This window comes from Myxine glutinosa, chromosome 5 (assembly GCF_964187855.1).
Source record: "Myxine glutinosa chromosome 5, kmMyxGlut1.1, whole genome shotgun sequence".
Classification (NCBI taxonomy): Eukaryota; Metazoa; Chordata; class Myxini; order Myxiniformes; family Myxinidae; genus Myxine; species Myxine glutinosa.
This window is the reverse complement of record NC_136265.1, coordinates 10,117,630-10,142,446: the sequence shown is the minus strand read 5'-3', so window position 1 is coordinate 10,142,446 and position 24,817 is coordinate 10,117,630. Positions and strand designations below refer to the sequence as shown.

At 45.1% G+C, this 24,817-nt stretch overlaps 1 protein-coding gene across 7 annotated transcripts in view; it reads right to left on the bottom strand.

Moving 5' to 3' along the window:
• The window catches only part of LOC137427969 (beta-1,3-galactosyl-O-glycosyl-glycoprotein beta-1,6-N-acetylglucosaminyltransferase 3), a 90,073-nt gene that overhangs the window by 10,531 nt on the left and 54,725 nt on the right, over positions 1-24,817 (bottom strand). For 6 of the 7 annotated variants that reach the window (XM_078777575.1, XM_078777572.1, XM_078777571.1 and 3 more), the window contains one exon: positions 11,640-12,082. In XM_078777575.1, the coding sequence (XP_078633701.1) occupies positions 11,640-12,001 (362 nt within the window). In that variant the 5' untranslated portion in view covers positions 12,002-12,082. The remainder of the gene's footprint in view (positions 1-11,639; positions 12,083-24,817) is intronic. The other variant, XM_068117842.2, reaches the window with a different exon arrangement.

Genomic DNA, 24,817 nt, shown 5'->3' with positions numbered 1-24,817 from the left:
CTTGGGTTTGTTTGGGTTTTGTTGTTTATTTTTGTGGGTGTGTATTTTTGTGTATTTTGTATATATTTTCACGGCTAATTCCAGTTAACATCCTGCAAAATTTGCTCGTTTTTCTGGCCGAGTAGAAATTGCGTTGAGTTCCTATGGCATGCGCCATTAAAAGCGCTGTGTAATGGTTGAACTCCCTTTATTTCGTTTTGGTCACGCGGATGAGCAGACAAAATGACGAATGCTGCGGCTGGAGCAGTGGAAGCGATTTTTTAATTGTTCAATGATTATTCGATATTGTTATGACTTATTGTCAATAGGTATACTAAGTGGCCATGAGGTAGCCTGTTGCTATGTACAGTTTTATTCTATTGTTGATTATACCACATAGCTGTGGTGATAAAGGAAATGTTCGTTTTAAATAGATGATTTTGATAGGACCATGACTATAAAATCATGATGATTATTATGAATGATATCATAGGGTTCAAATGCAGAATGATTGCATGAACTTGGGAAAGAACTTTCAAGCCCTATGGGATAAATTGGGTGTTACAAGTGATGGAGTTTCAAAATTTAGCATGATTGAAGGAATTTTACAGTCTTATTTCAGGAGTTTTACGAAATTTATATTGCCAAGAGATTTGGGTACTATTAAAGAAAAATGATGAGATATTTTTCCCAAAGAACTTTAATATCTGCCATCCATTTTGGCGGTCTCACGAATGAAGGATGAGTTGCCTTTAGTGGTTGCAAATAAAATTTGTGGAGACCAGGCAAAATGGGGAAATATGTCAGATATGACCCTAGGACAGAACAGTGATTCGTCAATTGACATGAGGTATGAACCAGAGGTGACGACCGATGAGCTTCGATCTCAGTCAATGGATGGACCTGTCCTGACATCATTGGGGAAAGGGCTTATGCAAGGAGTCATCCAAAAGGATTAATTTGATTTATTGATGAATATTGATAAATTAATTGAAATTGAATAATTGAATTGAACTGAATAAATTTAATTGAATAAATTTAACTGAATAAATTGAACTGAATAAATTGAATGGAATATATTGATCGTTTGATTGATGAAAATGCGGTCTCAAGAAAGAAGCTTTGATATCTTTGTGAGATATTATCAACAGAAGACAACCTTGGAAAATTGAGCAAGGTGGTGAGTTTATATATAGATATATGTGCGGTTACCATTGTGTGATTTCCCCTTCAACAGAGCGGACACCTGAGAATTCACCCATTTCATACTGACCCTTTGGCTCATCTGCAAATACTGATCTGTGAGATTGGATTGTGCAAAAGCCACAGGTGAGAGAGATTCTCTGGAAATCACCGTTTGAACAGGTGGAGAGATCCTTCCTGGAGGTACGAGTGAAGCTTTAGAGGAACAAACTACAACACATCCAACGCTACTTTGATAAAAAGCAGAATGGGAAATGGAGCCTGCAAGAATACACAAGGACAACCAGAGATTCCACAAAAAGGTACTTGTACACATCATATGTACGACCGTTATGGTGCCGAAGCTACAAGGCAGGTCGAGAATTGGTATTTGTGGACAAAGGGACATGATGAGGAGTTTCCAAGAGATGGTACATTTGAGCGAAGTCGATTGGAAAGATTGGAACAAAGATTGAAAGCCAGGAAGAGACAGAATCTAACGGTAGACTGGCTTGCATTCCATCTTTGGGATGGTGAATCCAGACAACGGGAACAGCAAGAACGGATAACGGATCTAGAACTTAAAATAAAAAGGATACAGGATACAGTGGAGGAGACAAATGCACAACTGCCCTCGAAATTAGGAATGAAAGTGACAGTTGTCCCATCTGATTTCCAGTTGTCTCCCCAAAAAGGACGGTACAGATAATTTTTTCGTGTTTCAGGAGATAACGAGAGATTGCAGTGGCAACTCAGGGATGTAGAGATGCAGCCCAGCAATACAAGTGCACAGGTGCACAGACCAGGCAACGAGAGAAACCGGTGTTTCAAGTGTGGACGGATGGGACATTGGAAAAGAGGATGTCCGGATACCAAAAGGAAGACAAGTTCATAGGGTAAACCAAGATCAAGGGTACCAGTGCTGACCGATACCTCAGACAATGATTAGGCCTTCATTGCGACAAATCCCAAATGACGATTGGCCTCAACAAATTAGATTACTGGACAAACATGAATAACTGTCGATGATTCTTGGGTCTGAAAAGTTTTCGGAGCAAGAATTATTCATTTTTCTTTTGCTTGTAAGCAAATTGATAATTAATTGATCAAATGCCGAAATTGGATCTTTTATGTTGGGCACAAAATTTTAAATTTACAAAGTTTGGAACAATTGCTTTGCAATTTTTTTGGCAAACCAAGTGACAAGAGTCACATCATGATCAGGTGGGAATTTCGGACTATTGTTCCACACGATTGATAGGTCAGTGGTCGACTGACATACAAATGGGTGGGTAGTCAAATTTGGATAAATTATTGTGGGAACTGAAAGGGTAATGTCAATGTGACGTCATAGGGGTTTTCTAAGAATAAACTTTTTGGTCCATTTGTGTATTAGCACTTATAAAATTGAAGGACAAATTCTGAGAAATTGAAATAAAGTTGACACCCATCCGGATCTGTAAATAAGGGTTCCAACGCAAACAAATACGCATAATGCATGTGTGTGTGGGTATTTTGTGTGTCAGTGTTTTTGTTTTTGTGTATCAATCTTACAAGATTGTTGACACCGACAGTGTGCCTTGTCTGAAAAATAGATAGTTCCATGGGGATGGGATCGCATATCGAGAGAATTCATAAAATAAAAAATAGAAATATAATTTGATTATGAAAATTATCACTTTTGTCAAGGGAGATGGAGAATAAAGATTTGATTTGCTGAGTTATGAGCAGCTATTCATTTATAGTAAAAAATTGGAAGTAATCTTGGGATTCCATTGTGATAGAATTTATATGAGAATCAAAGCTATTTATGGATATGAGCTTCATAAAAAATGTGGGAGTACAAAATTAGCCAAATTTTGGAGAGGTCTTACACTGACTTCCCAGAGTACTCTGCTCACGGATTTTATATATATATAAACTTGAATTTTATCAGAATATAAATTGGGCTGTATGTATGGATGTGTATAAGGCATAGATGATATGGGAAAATAGTAAAGGAAATTTTGCTGGTTTGAACTATTGTGAGTTTTGAGTTCTGGAGTTCAAACAAAGTCACTGGTTAACAGATGAGAATGGATAGTAAATAAATTCTTCGATGCTGGGTAAATTAACTACGATATTACTAAGACTTATGAGAGCTATTGTTCTTCCTTACACCAGTGCGAAATTATTGGGGAAAAAAAAAATATATATATATTAGATCCAACATAATGAATCTATAAATGAATGTCAGATGGATAATATCCTCAATTTGTACTAATTATTTGATTGTGGGTAAAGGAATTAATTTATCATAGTGGATTGTTAACAGCAGCCTGAAAATGTCCTGAGAGTGCATCCATGTAATCGGAAATCCCAGATTTGTTTTTACAAACAACATTTTGGTAGAGGTCTTGTGTGGACGAGCACTTCCTTGGTAGATAAAAAACGGTACTGCATGCTGGCAGCCACTTTTGCAGCCAGTTAGGCCAAACAAATTGAGAGGAAATTGTAGTTAAATACGTAAGTTACACATGGCTATTTGTAAAAAGGAAATTTGTTGAGATGGGAAACATTTTTCGAAGGTTTATTAAAGTGTTATAATATGACATGTGGCAAGGCAAACTATTGGATGGGAAAATTAGATCTGGCTATAGAATAAATTTATTGACCCCTTGAAGTTAATTCTTCGAATCATTGTTTCACTGGCATTTTTTGTTCAAATTGGAAATAGTTTGGTAGAGCTTTGGTTAAAACCTTTGGTTGCGGTATCTTGGAACGAAATGATAAACCATAGGAGATTGATATTAAAATAGGAAAAAAAATATGGACCCAAAATAGAAAGTTGGATTCATGCCCCTCATTGCAAACAAGCACATGGGGCTAAGGTGGACGATCCCACAGAAAATGAGGCTGCACCTAGCAGCCCAGCAGAACATTCAGTGGCAGATAAATGATAGTCGTGATTTACAGTCATTTGAATTACATTTTAACACCCCTTGCATTGATAAACATTACATTTTCAACATGTGATATTCCTACTTGGGATAGTGACATTTATTTGCCTACATGACATACAATTACCTGCTGATATTAATACAACATGAGTGAAAAAATGTATCACAACTACACTCATGATCAGGGGATTGAGTTCAACCCCGGGAGATAGGGGGATCAGGGTAAGACAAATAATCTGATTCATGTTACATATTAAGGGATTTTCTTTATTTACCTTTTAGGAAGCTTGTTAGTTTGGTATATAATGTTGAATGTCATCGACATATAATTATGTCATAGGTATGAATATATACAAGGAGTAGCAGACTTGTTTGTTGGTTTAGTAGTTATATTGGCAATTGTTTTAGTGGTGGCTTGCTTGAAAGCCTTAGTGACGGTGTGTTTGAATAAGGTAACCAACAACACGATGATAACGCATGAAGTGACAAATGAGGAAAGAAATGTGGAACCAGAAAAGGAAGACTTTTATGGCGACATAAATACTGAGATTAAAAGATTAAATCAAGTGATGTTGCAAATGAATACAGTAGAATTAAGATAATGGCATAACGACAATGTTATGAGTTGTGTCAATTACAATATCAGTGAACTCATATCACCACGAGTGACACACTGTTAGGAAAAAAAAAAAAAAAGGGAAAAGAAAAAGTGGAGAGGAATTATGGTAATAATACATTATGCTTAATTTGTTGGTTTGGGAAAATTGTTGTTGGGAATTAGATATTCCCGTTTGTGATTGTAATCATATACAATTTATTTTCTTAGAGTAGTGCTAAAATACCTGCATGAGTTAATTTATGAACTATATTAACCTGAAAGCAATTGTGGATGCTATTCTTAGTTTAGTAGTAAAATACATACCTGATTGAATATTATTTGTGTGACGCATATAAATGAATATAACTTTTTTGTGTTAAGGAAAAACAACAAATTGTTGAATGTGAAACTGTCGGAAGATATACATGATTATGCTGATTTCATGGTAAGATGTACCCTAGCTGATTCAGTGTGTGTGGAAAGCAGATTCAGATGTGACTGAGCATAAGGATAAGACGAGATCACATTTGAAGGGGGTGCTAACGGAATTGGGAAGAAGTTCGAGAAAGAAAATTTGTGGGTAAAAAAAAAAAAATGAAGTTAAACATGGCATACACCCTCTTTCTCAAAGAATGATGAAGACATTCTCCCGTGTAACTTGGAGATGGATGCTTACCTTCACCAAGGAAATTTATGTGACCATTTGCCTGGATCACACTGCAACATATGAAAGAAAGGCGATCACTTACTCTTGTTCGAAGGCTTGGAACATTCATCACATCAGAAGTTGCAGGACAACGACACCTTACCTGCAACCTCTGTGAAATGCGGGGACATATGTTATTACTTCACCAACTTCCGGGGAGCCAGCATGGAGATGCAAACCAATGGCTGTGCCTTTTCACAACAGCTGTGCACGATTCTGCAGGCCACTCCTGGTATGGACCATGGATGACCTGAACACCATGGTCCCAACATCATTGTGGATGCATCCGGCATCCCTGTTCCACATCTTGCTGGCCAATCAACGTCACACCAATACTTGCTGCCCACTCACAATGAGGGAGGAGGCAAGTCGACTACAACTGGGTGAAGGCCTTGTTCAGGAATTACTATGGTTTACAGAAAAAAGTGGCAAGAATGCTACATGGAGAGCAGGGTCAGTCTATGACTCCGCAATGTTACCACAACAGCGAAATCCTACACGAAGTAGTGCAGGTGCTATGAAGACATTAGGAGAAAATGTTTCATACCTGGATTCAAACACAAGTGATCAGCCCTTCCTTTCAAACAAAGTCAACATTTGTGTGGAGGCAAACGTTTTTGCCAGATGGTGCAGATGCTTTACAAAACTTGAAAATGAAGTGAAATTGTTGTATCTTGGTGATGGTGAAGTGTTGTTTTGAAAAGATATTTGTGATGCAAATGCAATAGATTGAACAATATGGAAGGAGTCAATGACCAACGAAATGTTTTGTGATTCTTGCAGGATGACGGTGTATGCCTAAGGGAATTTGATTACCAAAGTTATGGTTTGAATACTTGTATTGATATTTACTTGTAGATATTGATTATTTACTTATACTCGTAATGATGTTTACTTGCAGTGATTGATTATTTACTTATACTTGTATTGATGTTTACTTGCAGTGATTGATTGTTTACTTATATTGATGTTTAGATTAATGGTTAATATAAACAAAAACAAAAAGATGAGGGAATTGTGGAAATGTAACTCATTGATTGGGACTGGTAACTCATTGATTGGGACTGGTAACGAAGCAGATAGACGATTTCGTAAATGAATGTCAGGAATGTGCACGAACATGGTAATCTCTTGTCCACCTGGTCACAGCCCCAGGCTGGAGCACCCCCCTATTGTTTGGTAAATGGAACTCGCAGCAGGGAGGAGCGAGTTGGTGCCAGGAAGGCGAGCAGGATGACTGAGTAACATTGCTGCGGAGAAGGGATTACGATTTCAGCGCACAGAGGATTAACTGGAGTTTGCCGATATAAACAGAAGAGACTTTGAGTCAAGGGAGCACTCATCCTCAGAAGCCCTGCCCGACGGAATGAACGCGTACCACGAGTACGGCGCTGCAGCCACGAAAGAGGGACTATGCGGATAGAGTTACCTGGTCCATTGAGTTAAACGGTAGTTATTTGGTATTGGAATGAAGTAAACAACCAGTTAATAAAGTTGTGATCTTTTGTAAACCTGTGACATAATTGGAGTCTTGAGTCTCACACACTTCCACGACAATCACAAAAGGTCTGAAGGTGAATATCGGAAAAACGAAGGTGATGGCAAGTGGTAAAGCATGTGGTGAGGTGGAAAAAACTGGGAAGTGGCCGTGTGCTGTGTGCAGGAAGGGTGTCGGAGTGAATCCCATTCAATGTACAATGTGCACCGAGTGGGTTCATCAAAAATGTAGTGGTTTGAGAGGGTCATTAACCAGTGTGGCAGCTACATTCAAGTGTAAGGTGTGCACAGAGGGAGCTGCAGATGGAGGAAATGTTGAGTTGGATCTTGGAGACGGCGTGAACCTGGAAGGTGTGAAAACATTTTGTTACCTAGGAGACATGCTGAATGGAGAAGGTGGATCAGACTCGGCAAAGGTTGCTTGAGTGAGATGTGCATGGAAGAAGTTTCGGGAACTGAGTGGTGTGCTGACGAGGAGGGGAGTGTCGTTGAAGCTGAAGGGAAATATGTATGCTGCATGTGTGAGAAGTGTTATGATTTATGGGAGCGAGACCTGGGCAATTGCTGACTTCCTCACTGCTGATTCACCCTGATGATCAGCGTCTGTGGTGAGGCTAATGGCCGGCTATGTCAATGCAGATTCCCCACACCTGCACATTATAACGGCTTGAGTTACAAAGACACGTAAACGTGACTTCGTGCGAGATAACTAATGATCTGGTTTCATGCCAGGCCGCGTGAGCAACACCCATGTTGAGGCAATTGCTGACTTCCTCACTGCTGATTCACCCTGATGATCAGTGTCTGTGGTGAGGCTAATGGCCGGCTATGTCAATGCAGATTCGCCACACCTGCACATTATAATGACTTGAGTTACAAAGACACATAAACAGAGAAAAATAACATTAAAAACGTGCAGCCAGAGGTTTGAGTATTGAAGGACAACAGAGAAGTGTAGGGAATATATAACATCTCACTGGAACATACGCAACCAATTGCGCAAATAGTACATCACGCTTACCGGTATCTATGGAAATGCTAAGCAATAACCATCCTTCTACTAACTGATATATCAACCCCTAAAGACAATTTCCACAACAATATATAGACATAGAAACACGAACAGATCCACATACAGACACGGGCGTTACAATAGTCTCACAATTATATGATGGTCAATACAAAGGAACATGGGTACAAAGATAAGAATGAGAAAGAGAATGAAACAGATGAACTGCATCAATGCATTGAAAGACTAAAATGTAACTCGGTAGAGTGCATACCTCCACCAGGCTGAACAGTTTATGGTTTCTATCCCACTGATAGGCCGGATCTGGATTCAGACCTGAACCAAAATCAAATTGGCTTGTTCTTGTCACCGAACCAACTCATCCACCAAGTTTTGTCATAGCTTCTCCATACCTTTTTGAAATATCATGTTATATATCACTTTTTGCCAGATTCTAAATGGTGAAGAATCACTTAAGAATTAAACAATTATCGTATAGTCAGGTTCACTATGTCAATAAATTATATTTCGTTCAAAATCATGATAGATTAGCAAACCTATACATTTTTGGAAAGGTTATAGCATAAGGAAACTAAAAATCAATGTTTACATTTGGAGAGATACCTGTATGGCGGCCATTTTGGATTTTCAAAATGGCCACTGTAAAATACATATTTTGTTCTATTTCTGCCTCTAATTACCCTAAAAACTTTTTAAAATATACTAAACCTATATTTTCAGGGACAAGGAATCCAATGAAAGTATCAAATTAGTGCTATGGGGAATGGTAAGACACGAATCAAAGGTTTTGAATTGCAAAATACTGTCTTTATATTCGCGATAAGTTGCATAATCAAATACATGTTATCATTTTGTACAGGCAGTTAATAACATCAAAATGTGTCACAATAATTCATATCACCAAACATACACAGGCAGTCAGCAAAATCATATATACACATGCAGTCAGTATAACCACATCTACACAGGCAGTCAATGACAAAATATACACAGGCAGTCAATGGCATCAAACATACACGATTACAGAATATGCCATTTAGAGTTCGTCATCACTGTCCTGTGTGTCGTATCCGACAATATAGTCCGCATCGTTTTCACAGTCCGTTCCACGCAAGCAAAGGTCGGTCAAATTGATTGGCAAATCGAATTGGTCGAATGGTCGATAGAATCGAATTCGATGAATCAAATCGAATCGAATCGATCGAATTGGTCGAATGGTCGAATGGTCGATCAAAGCGATTGGTCGAATGGTCGAATGGTCGAATTGGTCGAATGGAATTGGTCGATTGGTCGAATTGGTCGAATCGAATTGGTCGTAATTGGCAAATGTAAACATTGATTTTCAGATTTTCCATGTAATAACGTTTCCAAAAATGTATAGGTTTGCTAATCTACCATGATTTTGAACGAAAAAACATAGTGAACCTGACTAGTATCCGAATCCATATTCACATCTTCACCAAAATCGAATTGATTAGTCCTTGTCACACACCCGAAAACCAAGTTTCGTCCAAATCCGTCCATAACTTTTTGAGATATCTTGTTCACAAACAAACAGACATGGGTGAAAACATAACCTCCATCGTTGCTCACATGGGTGAAATTGGTGAAATGTGACATGGGTGAAATTTGCTGCACGTGATGTGCAATATGAGCAGAGTAAATAAAACGAGTGTTCATTTCCGTCTTCAGGTTGTCTAATAAATGAAGATGATATAAGCACACCTGATAATAGGCCCGGACTTCAGACTTTGGTATGCTTACGTGGTTGTATCATCAAAAACTGTTTCAACCCGTCATTTTGACGGACTTTATACTAGTTTGTTAAAGAAATCTTAAACTTAACCATGACAAATCTTACAGACGTATTAAATGTTAGTTATTCTCGTGCCATGTTTTTTTTTTTTAAGAAAGACGTTAATTGGGCCCTGTGCTTTATCTGGTCTTAATCAATGATCTCTCTGACTCTCTGGAAAGATCCTCTCTATCTCTTTGCTGATGTCTCCACCCTCTGCTGATGACTCCATACCTCATCCCTCAGATCGGCAGTCCGCAGCCTCCTCACTCTCTGCTGACCTGGTCAAAATCACAGACTGGTCAAACAAGTGGAACATGTCTTTCAATCCTGACAAATCTCACACTCTCATGGTCTCTTCGAAAAGACCGTTTGGACAACCCTCCCATCCACTTTCTGAACAATCCTCTCCAAGAAGTTCTGTCACTCAATCTCTTGGGTCTCACTATCTACCAATCTACCATGAACTTTCCTGGGAAAAACGCATTTCCAAGCCGGCCTCCAAAGCCAGTCGCCGACTGGGCATTCTCCATCGTGCGAAGTCCTTCCTTGGCACACCTGAGCTCCTCTCCACATACAAGGTTTTCACCCGCAGCTCAATGGAATACTGTTCTCCCTCTGGGCCGGTGTTCCTGCCTCACACCTAGCTCGGCTTGACGCTGTTGAAACCAAAGCTTTCAGAATCATTGGAATCTCCCATGATGAAGCTAACTCTGAGGGCCTTTCACTCACTCACCACAGGCAGGTTTGGTGGTCTTTCTGTCCTCTACCGACTCCTCTCTGGCCAAGCCCCCTCAGCCCTGTTTGTGCTCTGTCCCCCAAGTACTCCTACAGGTCGCACAAGATCTGCCTGCAACCCTCTTCTGGTGAAACTGCCAAAATCAACTCTCTGCTCACCTTCACTCTTTCAATCCTCTTTTCTCCCGCCTATGGCACAAACTCCCCTACTCCCTTCAATCCCACTTTTCCCTCCAGGTCTTTAAAACAGCTGTTCACCACCATCTCTTATCTTCCGCCATCCAAAACCTTGATCTTTTCTACCCCCACTTATTTCAGCCCAAATCCACTTTTTTGAAATACCAACTTCTTTCCGGGAAGTCCTTGGTGTCCTTGTGTTTATACTTCTCCCAGCCCCCCCCCCCCCCCCCACCTTTCCCACGCCGCCTCCCCTCAATCCCTCTCCCTCCCACAAATTCCCGATGTCCCTGCTCTCAAATGTTGTGTTGATGTGCTTCCCCTTCTCTCCCCATCTTGTCTACCGCTCCCCTTTTTATATACTTTGTTTGTTTGTCTGTTTGATTTGTTTATGTGATAAATGTTAGCTCTTTCACAAGCCTCGATTCTGTATACAAAAAAAAAAAAAAAAACTTTCAAACTAAATGATAAATACTTTACTAACAATTAAACAATTTATTGTCTAGGACATGGCACTGCAATGCTTGTGTCACCAATGTCCTCGTCTTTGACACCTTTAAAAATATATTTTCTGAAAATCAATTGAACTTCGCCACATGTGTGACAAATTTCAACATTAAGGTATGATTAATGAAAAATACCATTTGGTTGAAATAGGATGTGTTATCCTATGTCGGCCATTTTCACAAAAGTGTATTTCAGGGTACTATTATAAAAAGGATGATAATACACACAAAAAGCTACATCCGCTGCAATGTGATCAAGTAACATCCAACTCTCGGGGTCAATACCTCACCAAAAAAAATAAATCACAATGAGCATCAATCCCCCCCACATAGTACCGACCAACTCTACTGGCTCAGGGACCAACTTCAGAGAACAGCAAACAGGTGTATTCAGTGCAACCATGAAATAAACAAACGTTGGGATTGAACAACTAAAAGCTGATTAAGAGGCGAAGCAAAGGAGACCGACCGCATGACATCATCCTTACAAACCTCAGAGGGAATGTCAAATAGCGTCGTTGTTTCACAAACTCGTCGCACTTCCGTTTCCTCTCGTCCATCTGACCGTTCGTTTGGTTGAGCAGCTTGGCAAAGGCCGCAGCAATTTGAGGAACCGCTCTCTGCCGTAACAAACGACCCAGGGCCACCGCGACCCGGTCACCATGGGCGGCTCTGTTGCACGCCACATTGAGTCGTCCGGGGACAGCGCTTATGTTGTAGAAGGAAAGGTGATTTTGACGAATGTTTTGAATGGTTATGACAATGCCGAGGTAATGTAAGACCACCAGTGAGAGAGACGATAGGCAAAAGACAAGCACGAGCCTGGAGATGTATTTTTTATAGTAAAAATACATGGAGAGGCCGTGGCTTTCAGAAGAGGATCACGACTTGCACTTGAATGACAGGTGGATAACGATGAGAGGAGGAAAAAACTGCTGTTTAACAGGTAAAGGTGATGAGAGGGAAGAGACGCACAAGCACAAAGTTAAATACTGGATTTCAAACATCACATGACATCAAAAATAAAAACCTTTCAACTTGCAAACTCGAATCAAAGTCTGTAAACACTTCAGCCATAATTGCTTGAAACAAACACACAAATTCGATGAAAGTTGGTCACAGACTTCATACCTGATACTGTTACGGATTCGTCACTTCCGCCTTTGTTGTTATTATGTACTTGTAGGATTTTACTTTCAGGTAATATTGTTGTTAACATTTTTGTGTGAAATGGAGATGACTTTAGCAAAAGGTAAAAATAAATGTTTGTGAAGGAAAAAGGAAAATGCGGCAAAGAGGCCGGAAGAGGAGAGATCGAGATTGGCAGGGAGAGGAGGAGACAGATGTGAGTCGCATCGAGGATGCGAGCTGACTTTTTTGATATTGGTCACGAATGAGCGAGACTTCCCGGGAAAGGGATTGCCCGCAACATCGTCACATATTGCGATTGCAATTAAACCTGCGTGTCAGGTTTTATCACCAAGTGTGTGCGATTGTTGGAGGGAAAGCAAGCACCTCCATTACTGGCCAAACTGCCATTTTGTCCCCGAAGAGGCCATCCGCCTGGTGCTTCGTGTTTGGTCGTTGGGATTCCCATATCGACATCATTGCGTTGATTGCCGTTGGTTTCCATATCGGCTTATTCCCATATCGACCTCTCACCTCGTAACTCCTCGTCCGCCGCCATGCCAATAACTCCCCGTTCTTGTCGTTCTGCACAACTTCAACCTTCACCCCATGTGGGGATTTGTGCACGGGCTTTGGGAATGTTACATTCCACTCACGTTTGGCGTATCATGAGTTTATTGCTTTGAGAGCATTGGGGAATGATGGTACTGTGGCGGTTACCTTATGTGATTACCTTATTTGGGCATAATACACGTGCACGGGCCTGTTGGACTTGTGGTTGTGTGGACGTGACGCACGCGCGGTTGCCGGAGCCACGCCCTCCGAAGAGGGCTTTTGGCTTTATATAAGCATGCTGACTTCCGTTCAAGTTTAGTGTGCTGGATCTTGCTGTTACAATAAACCATCTTCGAACCCTACGAATGGCCTCGTTCTCTCGCCTTCCGCGACTCCTAAAGTACCATCATATGTATTGTTCATCTGATGCAAGTGATATTTTCATTGTACTTTCTTTAAGAGTGTTATTGTTGTGTATGTGAGAGTTCTTAATACAATTACTTGTTTTGTTCTGCAATTGCATTGGTGTGGTTTTACCATGGTTTATTAGAACACTCAAAATAATAAATCTTTCTGCGGCGTTGCGTTCCCTCTCGAGACTCTGAGGGGTGGCTGGAGTTTGGGGAGGTAACACGTAACAGAAATTGGGGGATTGTCCGGGATTGAATCCCCTAACATTCCCTAACTGCAAAGGTGGGCGGTCCGCTTCGAAAGTCCGCTTATCCGCTTATCCGCTGCAGCGGACTAACGTTTTCGAAGCGGATAAGCGAATCGGAACAACCCCTGGAAACCGAAGCGGATAAGCGTAAGCGGACTACCGAAAAATTAAAGCGCATCGCGATTCGCCAAATCAGCTGTTAGCCTGAGCCGTTACTCTAGAATTGTGAATATTTATTTAAGTGAATAATAAGTGAAAACTGAATATTTTATTGGACGCTAGAGCGGCAATAACGTCAAGATGGAGAGATTTCTGACTCTCCAGCCCAGCGGCAGTGCCGAGCTGTGATCTGTCAAAAGGACATGGACCTTTTGATGGCCACGGCGCTGCACCCCCAGCACAAGCTCGCCACGGTCAGGGCCATCTGCAGGAGGCAGAACAACGACGCCATCTGCGACCTGGTGAGGGACAAGCTCATCAGGGACCTGCTCGCCCTCGTCCTGCCTGACGAGCACCTGGACCCTGCCCCCCAGCAGGGACCCCAGCCCGGCTCGAGCAGTACGGACTACCTGTTCGCCATGGAGGAGGGGCAGCAGGAGGAGAACCTCGAGGAGAAGATCAGGGAAGAGGTCAACAACTGGTCGAGTAAGCCGCTGAGGGGAACCCGGGGCTCTCGCCCAATCTCTTCCCGCTCGAGTTCCGTGATGCTTGGGTAACTCTATTTCTCAGGCATAACACGCCGCTCCCGAGCTCTGCCTCGGTCGAGCGCGTGTTCAGCTACGGGTCGGACATCCTCAGGCCTAAGAGGTCGGCCCTGGCTGCACCGAACTTCGAGGCCCTCGTCTTCATGAAGGGCAACCTCCAAATCCTCAAGAAGGCCCACGAGGTGGAGGAGGAAGACGAGGACTAGTCAACAGACTGCTAGTCTGTTGACTAGTAGACTCTCTTGTCAAAGAAAGGACGGGCAAATTGATTTTTCTTTAATGTAACTTGCATATATTAAAATTACATTTAAATTAACTGTAGAGTAGAGTAGAGTTGAGTGGAAAACTTTATTTCAATAAATTTTGAATAAATTTTATTTAAATAAAAATGTATATTTTTGATCTTAAAAGCTTTGTTTGTCTTTGTAGTAGTTATAAATGGCTATTTAGGCTTAAAAAGCATTAAATTCCCTTTAGAAACGTCAAAAATCGCTTTAAAAACGTTGAAGCGCTTTAAAAAAATCGAATCGAAGCGGATAAGCGGATAACCGGTAAGCGGACTAAGATTTTCGGCCGCTGAAGCGGATAAGCGAATCGGACTACACGGGCTGGCGGAGCGGATAAGCGGTAAGCGGACTTAAAGTTTTCCGAATCGCGCCCACCTTTACCTAACTGTGATGAATCGGTTAACGATGTAACAACTTTTTGAATTGGCACAAACGCTTAGAGATGCAGTTCGGCGGCACCCACACTCTATCCGTGGACACAGAGCCGGGCCCGGTTTGCACTCTCACCGAGATAGCTGTCGACCCGCCTCGACTATTTCCGAGCTTAACTGCTAATTGTCATCTGGTCCCCGTGACAGCTAGAAGGTATTCCCAGCAGGATGCTATATTTATAGCAGCCAAAACTAAACGCCTTTTGCACGAAGGCATTATCGAACCCAGCCGTTCACCTTGGCGTGCATAAATGCTGGTCATCGACAGCCCGAACCATCGTAAACACATGGTCATAGACTACTCCCAAACTATTAACGAATTCACCCAACTCGATGCATATCCTCTGCCCAAAATGGAGGATATTGTTCGGGCAGTATCTAAGTATAGAGTATTCAGCACGCTCGACCTAAGAAGCGCCAATCATCAGATTCAGATACGCGCTGCTGACCGACCCAACACGGCTTTTGGGTCCGGCCAGCCGTTGTATCAATTCCATAGAATTCCATTTGGGGTTACGAATGGCATGGCGTGCTTCCAGAGAGCTATAGGCGAGATCTTGGCAAAGGAACAAGTGAAAGATGTATTCATGTATGTTGACAATGTGACCATTTGCGGTTGGAATCAAAAGCACCACGACTCGAATTTGCGTCGGTTTATGGAAGTGGCTCGTAAATACCAACAGACCTTCAATGAATCGAAATGTAGCTATTCTGTGGGAACCATAAATCTGTTGGGGTACACGGTGTCTGGAGGGGATATAAGGCCTGATCCGGCACAGCTCCAAGCCCTACTCGACCTTGCCCCTCCCCTTGACCGTGCGACCTTAAGGCGAACAATGGGACTATTTGCCCATTACAGCATGTGGGTCCCACTGTACTCAGAGAAGATAAGACCCCTCATGGAAAATGAAACATTCCCGCTGCCCTTGGCCACGCTGACGGCATTTCAACAACTAAAAGGAGACGTCGCCAGCTCGGCTGTCACTTCAATCGACGAGACAATTCCTTTTGTGGTAGAAACAGATGCGTCCGATTGTGCAATCGCAGTGACACTGAGTCCGGGTGGCCGACCAGTGGCCTTCTTCTCAAGGACGCTGACCTCCGCCTGGTGAACAGTTTACGTTTTGCATCCCACTGATAGCCCGGATCTGGATTTGGACATGAACCAAAATCTAAACGTCTTGTTCTCGTCACCTAACCAACTCGTCCACCAAGTTTATTCATAAGTCGTCCATAACTTTTTTTAACATCATGTTATTTATCGCTTTGCACCTGATCTCTCAATGGTGAACAATCACTTAAAGATTAAATAATTATTGTAGCCGAATCCATATTAACATCTTCACCAAAATCGAAATGATTAGTCCTTTTCACACACACAACCTCTCCAACAAGTATTGTCCAAATCCGTCCACAACTTTTTAAGATATCCTGCTATATATTTTTATGTCGGTGGGGGTAGTGATATGTAGAGGCAGATAGATCTGTGTAGGTAGTTATTCGTCTGTCGTGGTAAGGAATCTACCTCGTAATAAGTTCCATGTCTAGGCGGTTTGTCGGTAAGGAGTATACTTGTGAACCTACCAGGAGATTCGTGTGTTAAGTAGAGTTAGGGATTAAAGAGTAGCGCCCCTGTGTGTCCTCACCTGGTCAGCCAAACCTTTGTCCCTTTTGGCACTGCAACCACTTAGACACTTAGTTAGGACCCTTAGTGCAACAATAAAGGCCTTCCCTGACATGACTGTGAAAGACGAATAGGCAAGGAAACAAAGCCGGGGCACCGCCGATGATGGCCGCCGCCGGTTGCACCTCCGGCGGGCCTAACCAGATTTACTGCTACGCGCTATGACCATGGAACACTGGAACAGGGGACGAGAGTTGGGGTGGCGTGGTGGGAATGGGCCCGAGCGAGCCAACGAGTCGGTGGAAGACACTGATTGGTTGGTAGCACGCCAAGGCTGACGTCACCGGCCAGGAGATATTAGCGAGTGCCGAACGCCATTAGAAGAGAGGCAGTTGGTTCGAGAGAGAGAGAGAGACGAGAGGGAGAGCACGAGAGTTGGTTTGAGAGAGTGAGACGAGAGGGAGAGCACGAGAGTTGGTCGAGTTGGTCTGGAAAGAGCACGAGAGTTGGAAAGAGAGAGGAGAGAGAGAGAGAGGGAGTTGAGTAGTTGAGTTGCTCTCTTGGGTTTTGGACGTCAGTCGCTCTTGCTCTGACAATCTCTAGTGGTTTGTGCTCTTGTTTTGTGCAGCTCGCTATTGGGCACTCCTCTTCGTCTTGCGCAGCCCGAGTCTATTCGTAGCCCGAGTGGAGTTCGCTTGCTTTTTGACCTCACTTGGAGCCGCTAGCCTGCGTTGGGCGCGCGGTGCTTTTCCTGCTGTGGGACCTTCCTTGTGGTGCTGGGAGCGGAGCTGGTGCTTGGAGTGGTGCTGGTGCTTGGAGCGGTGCTCGGTGCTTTGGAGCTTGGTGTATGGACCTCGTGAGCGGTGGGAGGCTTGGAGCGAGGGGCCTCGTTGTGTGCGTCGGAGCTTGGGGCCGCTTGGGGGACGATACCCTGAAAGATGACAAGACAGATAAGCTCGCACACCACAGATGCACATAACGAACGTATTTCTTTTATTAATCCATTCCTGTGTCTCGCATCCGAAATCTGTGTGTGAACCGATTAGGATATTTTATTACCGGCGCGTGCTTTTTTCCTGTCCTTGCCTTTTTCCTTTAATAAACCCCTGTATTATTTTGCATCCCCTGTTAAACCTGTGCCCGCTTGAGTTAATTTCCCTGCAGGACCGGAGCTACGTTGGTGCGCCAAGGTAAGCACTTTTGCCGCAGCCTCCATTTTCCTTCTTCCTCCCGGGCGACATAGTAAAATCCGTATTGGTTGTTGCCTCCGAATAAACCATTTAGGCCTATCCGCGACTTTCTGGTGTTAACCGGGAGTCACACGACAACTGGTGTCAGGAGTGGGATTTGAACCCCGTAGTAAAATTTGGTGTCAAGGAGTGTGGAGAATTTGGAAAGAAAATTTTTGTAGTCGGAGGCGATAAAATTTGCATAGTCGATTGGTGCATGGGACGCGAACAGTGCATCAGTTAAAATTTAATTTTATTCCGGTTGGAAAAGCCGCGCAGGAAAGCGACCTCCTTTACGGAGGAGGAGGTGAGCGGTATGGAGGGAAGGAGGATGGAAGATGTGGGAAACATAGGGAGTGGGTTGGATGTAGATGGGGGAATTCAGGGTAGTGTTGGAACTTTCCCCGCCATCGAGACAGCCCCGACAAACGACCAGATGTTGGGTCAATTGCTTCGGGAAATGAGGGAGCAGAAGGACGAAATGCGGGAAATGAATGATGGAATGAATATCAAGATGGATGGAATGAAGGATGGGTTGGGAAATCAAATTGGGGGATTGGAAAATAACATGAAAGAAAGGAAAAAGAAAATGGATGCCCAAAAGGACGATATGAAGGCTCAGGGTGAGCGGTTGGAAGGAAAAATGGAGTCCCAGGGGAATGAATGTAGGGAAGGAATGAAGGGAATGAGTGATCGATTGGAGGGACACATTGAAGGAATGGGAAATAAAATTGATGGGTTAAAAGGGGAACTGAATGCCCAGAGTGATAAAATTGAGGGGCTAAAGGAAGAATTGGAGGGGCAAATTGAAAGATTAAAGGAGGGATTGAAAGAACAAATCGAAGGGATGTACAGCAAAATTGATGGATTGGAGAGAAAAATGGAGGTGATGAATGAACAAGGAGATGAAATTAAGGAAAGGAATGAACAATTGGAAGGAAAAATTCAGGAAATGGCGCAGCAGCTGTGGGAATGAATTGATGGCATAGAAGGGAGAGTGCAAAACCAAATTACGGACAGACTGGGGGAATTTGAGGGTAGAGTAGAAACTAAAATGGGGGTGGATATGGAATTGAAACGGGAAGAATTAGTGTTGAAAATAGAGGAGGGCATGACCCAGACTGTCCGAATGGGGGGAAAGTTGGAGGATTGGATTGGTGCCACAAATGCCCGAATTGATAAAGCAAATGGAGACCTGGAAGGCTATCGGGGCCGGGTGGATGCCAGAATGCGACAACAGAGTGAGGAATGGTGACTGCTCAAACAACATGGGGGCAAATTGGCTGAGGAGGTAAAAGGGTTGGAAACCCGCATAACAGAGCAGTGGCGGGGGTTAATTGAGAAAGGCCTGTGGGGGCCGCAATTGGATAATGAAAGGGTGAGTGATTTGATGCAGGAGCGACTGGAGACCTGGGACAATAACATCAAAGCGGAGGTTGTGCGGGTCCAAGAAAGCCTAAGGGAAGAGGTGAGTCGGTCTGTTAAACATCTCCAGGATCAGATCAAGGTGACCCAGGAGACCCTCACCACGAGCCACATTTGGACACCAGAGGCTCCGAAACTGAATACCCAGTTGGGGAGTGTTTTGGCCCCAGGCTGGATTTGGACAGAGAGGAATCGGGGAATAGAGTCTCTGGAAAAACAATCCCCCTCGTGCATTTTGATGGATCAGGGAGCCTCGAGGCTTTCCTGACACAATTTGAGTGCGTGTCTCAGCTCAATGGTTGGGGAGAGCGGGAGCGCATGGGGATCTGGTGGCGACACTGCGGTGGTCAGCCGCAGACGTGTTAAACGTAGTCCCAGAGGGAATATTGACCAGCAAGGCCATCTGCGAGGCTTTGAATCACAGGTATGGGACTGGTGCAAGGTGCGACCTGTCAAGGCACAGCTGCTGCATCACAGGCAAAAGCCTAATGAGACATTTCAGGAGCTGGCCCAGGATATTTACCAATCTGTGAGGATAGCATATAGAGACCTACCAGCACAGGCGTGGGACAAGCTGGCGATAGAGAAATTTATGGCTGCTCTTCCTGATCCCGAGGTCCGGATGTTGGTGGAGTTGCAGGACCCACCCACAGTGCACCAGGTGGCAGAATGCGCGGCGAGACTGACCTTTTTGAGGAGGTCAAACCGCGCATCAGAGAGGGCACCTGTGACGGTACGGCAGGCCGAGGTGCGGGATCAGGAGAAGCCAGAGGATTATATCGGCCGAATGTTAAGGGCAATCAGTCACCAGCTGAGCAGTTTGACCGGGGGCAAATTTGCAGGGAGTGAGTTACGGCAGTTTGGTCCAGGTTTGCCATCAGGATGGCCTGATTTTCATCGGGGTGGGCCAGGAGAAAGGGGTGCTCCGCCTGGGTACCAGAGGGGTCTGTTCTTGGGGACTTGTTTTAGATGTGGGAGAAGAGGGCACAGAGGAATTGTCGGCAACCATATGGGCCCCCACCTCCTAACAGGCTTCGCAGCCCAGAAAGGAGGGGGCCCCCAGTAAGTCCACAGGCGCCAGAAAGAGGACCACCACCTCGGACAGGGCCTGTAGCAATAGAGTGTGCGGGAAAACTAGAACGAGTCGAGCATACGGGGCCATGCTCGGGTGGCAAGTGTGTGGAGAAGCGCCCTCCTTTGGTGAAAGTAGTGAATTGCGGAAAAATTGGCACTGGTAATCTAAGGGTTAGATGCAAAATTAAGGAAGAATTTGTGAGGCTGTGGTGGACACTGGAGCCAGTGACACCATTATTAATCCGAGTGTGCTAGACCAGAGTGTTGGAGGCTGGGACAAAATTGATAGGGTAGAAGGACACAGCCTTCAACTGGCTACGGGGGCAAAGGCACCAAAATTGGGACGCCGAGTGGTGAGGATGGAGTTGGGTGGTCTGTAGGTCAGCATAGTTGCATGGGTGGCGGAGGTGTGCGATCAGTTTCTGTTGGGACTGAGTTTCCTGGTGGAACATGACTGCCAACTAGACCTTGGGCATGGTCATATGTGGTTGGGCACTGAGAGGCTGCAGTTAGTAGGACTGGGGGATGACGAGGAGGTGCAGGGGACGTGGCTGGAGGTGCCACGCACTGTGACCGTGCCTCCCAGGTCCGAAAGAGTGGTGATGGTGGAGTTAGCAGCAGGTGCTCAACCCATTGGCCAGCTGGGGCTGGTGGAGTCGTGGTCCTCGCAGGGGACGGAAGGATTGATGGTGGGTCGCACCCTCGTGGACGCCCGTGGGCCTATGCTGGCCTTTAGGCTGCTCAACTTGTCCGATAGCCCCCACACTGTAGCGGGGCAGAGCTATCATAGCCAAATGCAGTAGTGTAGTAGAGGTCACCGGAGGAAGTGGATCCACATGCTTGCCAGTACAGCCAGAAAGAGGGCAAAATTTGGGGAAATGTGATTGGCCAGAGGGAGTGCGGGACATGATGACACGCTGTGAAGAGGGCCTAAAATCGGACCAGGTAGAGACATTGCACAATTTGGTTGGTAAGAACTTGGATGTTTTTTCTCTCTCCCCCGAGGATGTTGGACGCATGAGTCTCGTCAGGCACCAAATTAGTACTGGCGAGGCGAGGCCTGTTCGCCAACCGCCAAGGCGGCTCCCTTTCGCTAAGAAAGAGGAGGCAGAAGAACAGGTGAGCAAAATGGAAAAAGCCGGATTTATCGAGCCCTCGGTGAGTCCTTGGGTGTCACCCATTGTGCTGGTGAAAAAGAAGGATGGGACCACTCGGTTCTGTGTGGAATACCGCCAGCTCAATCATGTGACACTCAAAGACTCGTATCCTCTTCCAAGGATTGATGACACCCTCGATGCCGTTTCAGGCTCAAAATGGTTTTCTGCATTGGATTTAAAGAGTGGTTATTGGCAGGTGGAGATGGATAAAGAGGTGAGGGAGAAAACAGCATTCATCACAGGAAAGGGTCTCTGGCAGTTTGTTGTCATGCCTTTTGGATTGTGCATTGCCCCTGCCACGTTTGAGCGTCTGATGGAATGTGTTTTAATTGGGTTACCATGGCAGATTTGCCTTGTCTATTTGGATGATGTATTGGTCCACGCTCTCACATTTGAGCAGGCTGCTAAAAATTTGTCAGAGGTATTTGGGAGATTAAGGGGTACCGGGTTGAAATTGAATCCGAGCAAGTGTGAAATTTCAGGAGAGAGGTGACTTACCTGGGTCACGTGATTAGTGAGAGCGGCGTGGCCACTGACCCTGGAAAAGTAAAATCAGTAAAAGAGTGGCCCACCCCCAAAAATGTAAGGGAGGTCAGAGAATTTTTGGGCCTCTGCTCTTACTACAGGAGATTTGTGGCAAATTTCGCAGAAATTGCAAGACCCTTGCACAAATTGACAGAGAAAGGAGCCACATTTATATGGTCAGAGAGCTGCATCGAGGCATTCCATCATTTAAAACAACGTCTGGTGAAGGCCCCAGTTTTGGCATACCCGACAGATGATGGCAGCTACATCCTGGACACAGATGCGAGCCAGGAAGGATTGGGAGCTGTGTTGTCACAAATGCAACAGGGAGTCGAGAGGGCTATTGCGTATTACAGTCGGGCACATTCGAGGCCCGAACGAAATTATTGCGTAACCTGCAAAGAACTATTGGCCATACTGTCTGCCGTTGCACTTTCACCCTTACCTTTATGGGAGGGAGTTTGTGATCCGAGTGGATCATGCCTCCTTGCAATGGCTTCTTCGGTTAAAGAGCAAGAGGGACAAATTGCAAGGTGGCTTGAGAGGCTGCAGCAGTATAATTTCACTGTGCAACATCGGCCCGGCAAAGCACATGCCAATGCAGACGCTCTCTCTCGGCGCCCCTGTTGGGAGACACAGTGCATATTTTGTGATAGACAAGAAGCCAAGGACCCAATTGGGCAGGACCAAATTGATGCATGCCTACATGCAGCGAGAGTGACCAGGCGAACTTTGCCACAACCCCCACCTGAATTGGGCGATGTGAATTGGCGAGAGAGTCAAAGGGAGGATCTTGTTTTGGGGCCCCTTTTTCATTGACTAAAGGAGGACAAAAGACCTTCTTGGGAGGAGATTGCTCCACGCGGGGCCCAGGTAAAGGCCTATTGGGCACAGTGGCAGATGTTGGGGTTGAAAGATGGCTATTTGTTCAGAAAGTCGGTAACACCAACGGGCGATGTAGCTTCCTGGTTGATAATTGTACCAAACAAATTGAAGGAAGTCGTTATGGGGCACGTGCATGGGACTAGGACAATGGGACATTTGGGCGTGGCCAAAACTTTGTCCAAATTGCGGCAGAGGTTCTACTGGGTGAATTCGGGCAGGGACATTCAAAATTGGGTGAGATCCTGCGACCTCTGTCGCGGTAAGAAGGGACCCCCACGTGCGCGCAAGGCCCCGCTCCAGGTGTACAATGTAGGAGCACCACTTGAGCGGGTGGCAGTAGATGTGGTGGGGCCCCTGTCAGCCACCCGCCGAGGGAACCGGTACATTATGGTGGCAATGGACTACTTCACCAAGTGGCCAGAAGCCTACCCATTGCCTAACCAGGAAGCCCGGCTGGTAGCTCAAGTTTTGGTTAGGGATTCTTCTCCCGATTTGGCGTTCCAGGGGAGCTACACACCGATCAGGGCCGGAAATTTGAATCCGCCCTCCTGCGGTCGGTGTGCGAGCTCCTCCAAATTCATAAGACCAGGACGACCCCCCTTAAGCCTCAATTGGATGGGATGGTAGAGAGGTTCAACCAGACGTTGTTGACACAATTGGCCCTCTTTACATCTGAGAACCAGCAGGATTGGGACGAGCACCTCCCCTTTATTGATGGCTTACCGGACCGCACAGCATGCGACCACTCGGTGCACCCCCGCCCTGTTGATGTTCGGTAGGGAGATGCGAGTCCCCACAGATTTGTTGATGGGACCATCACCAGTGGAACTGGGTGAAGCATCTGTGGAAAGCTATGCAACCAATTTGAAAGCGAGCATAGAAAAGGCTCATGGGTTTGCGAGAAAGCAAATTGGCTTGGCTTCTTCGCATATGAAAATGCAGTATGACGCTCGGGCACACAAACCTCGGTTCCTTCCCGGAGACCTTGTTTGGCTCTACTGGCCCCGGAGAAGGAAGGGGGTGTGCCCAAAACTCACCTCACCTTGGAAGGGCCCCGGGGTGGTGCTTTGGCAGGTGACTGATGTGGTGTTCAAAATTCAGATGGGCCCGCATACCCTTCCACAGATAGTTCACGGGGATAGATTGAGCTCCTACATGGGTCGGGAGGCTCCTGGGTGGATTGGAAGGGTGAGGGGGAAGTTAGGTGAGGTGGATGGCACTCTTGGACCCGACCAACCTGCAACTACGTGCGCTTGAGGTGAGTGTTTTGGCATTTACTGTCCCAGGCTCCAGGACTTGCTTATGAAATTTTGGGGACATGTAATTTGGAGTTGGGAGGCGGGTGAGAGTGATGACATGGTCGGTGAGGGGAATGGATTGTGTTGTGTGCCACAGAGTCTTGTGGGTGGCGTTTGTGTTGGTGTGTGGTTATGTCTTTTTATGTGGTCGTGAGGTTGGAGGAAATGGATGAGCGATGATTATTGGAGACAATGAGTGGTGATTATGGTGCTTTTGGAAATGTGTATTGGTTAAATGTGAACTGGGGAATTTCACATGCAGCAGGCCATGGCAAGCCTTGTAACATCATTTACACCATCTTTGGAATTGTGCTGAGTTGTGTTGAGAATTGAATGGCAGTGGGGGAGGAAGTGTGTTTTGGGACTTGTGGGTGGGGAAGGTGTGTGTGTCCGCAGGTACGGATCAAGCTCTGAGGGGCGATGCCTGCGGCCCCCCTCTGTGACAATTACCCCAGGCAGCCGGTGGTATCTGGAAATTGGAGCTCGTCAGTGGAGGGTCTGGTTGGGCACCCTGGGGTAAAGAAGACCCCCGGCGACCTGTGGAGCTGCACGGCAGCAGGATGCAACGGAGCCTGGTGTGTGGAGACCCTCACCGGCGAGGTAATGGCGGAAAGGGGCTGTTGGGCTGCCATGGGTCAAGAGGTAAAGGGGGGGGGGGGGGGCAATGAACTTGGAAGTCGATTGACTTGT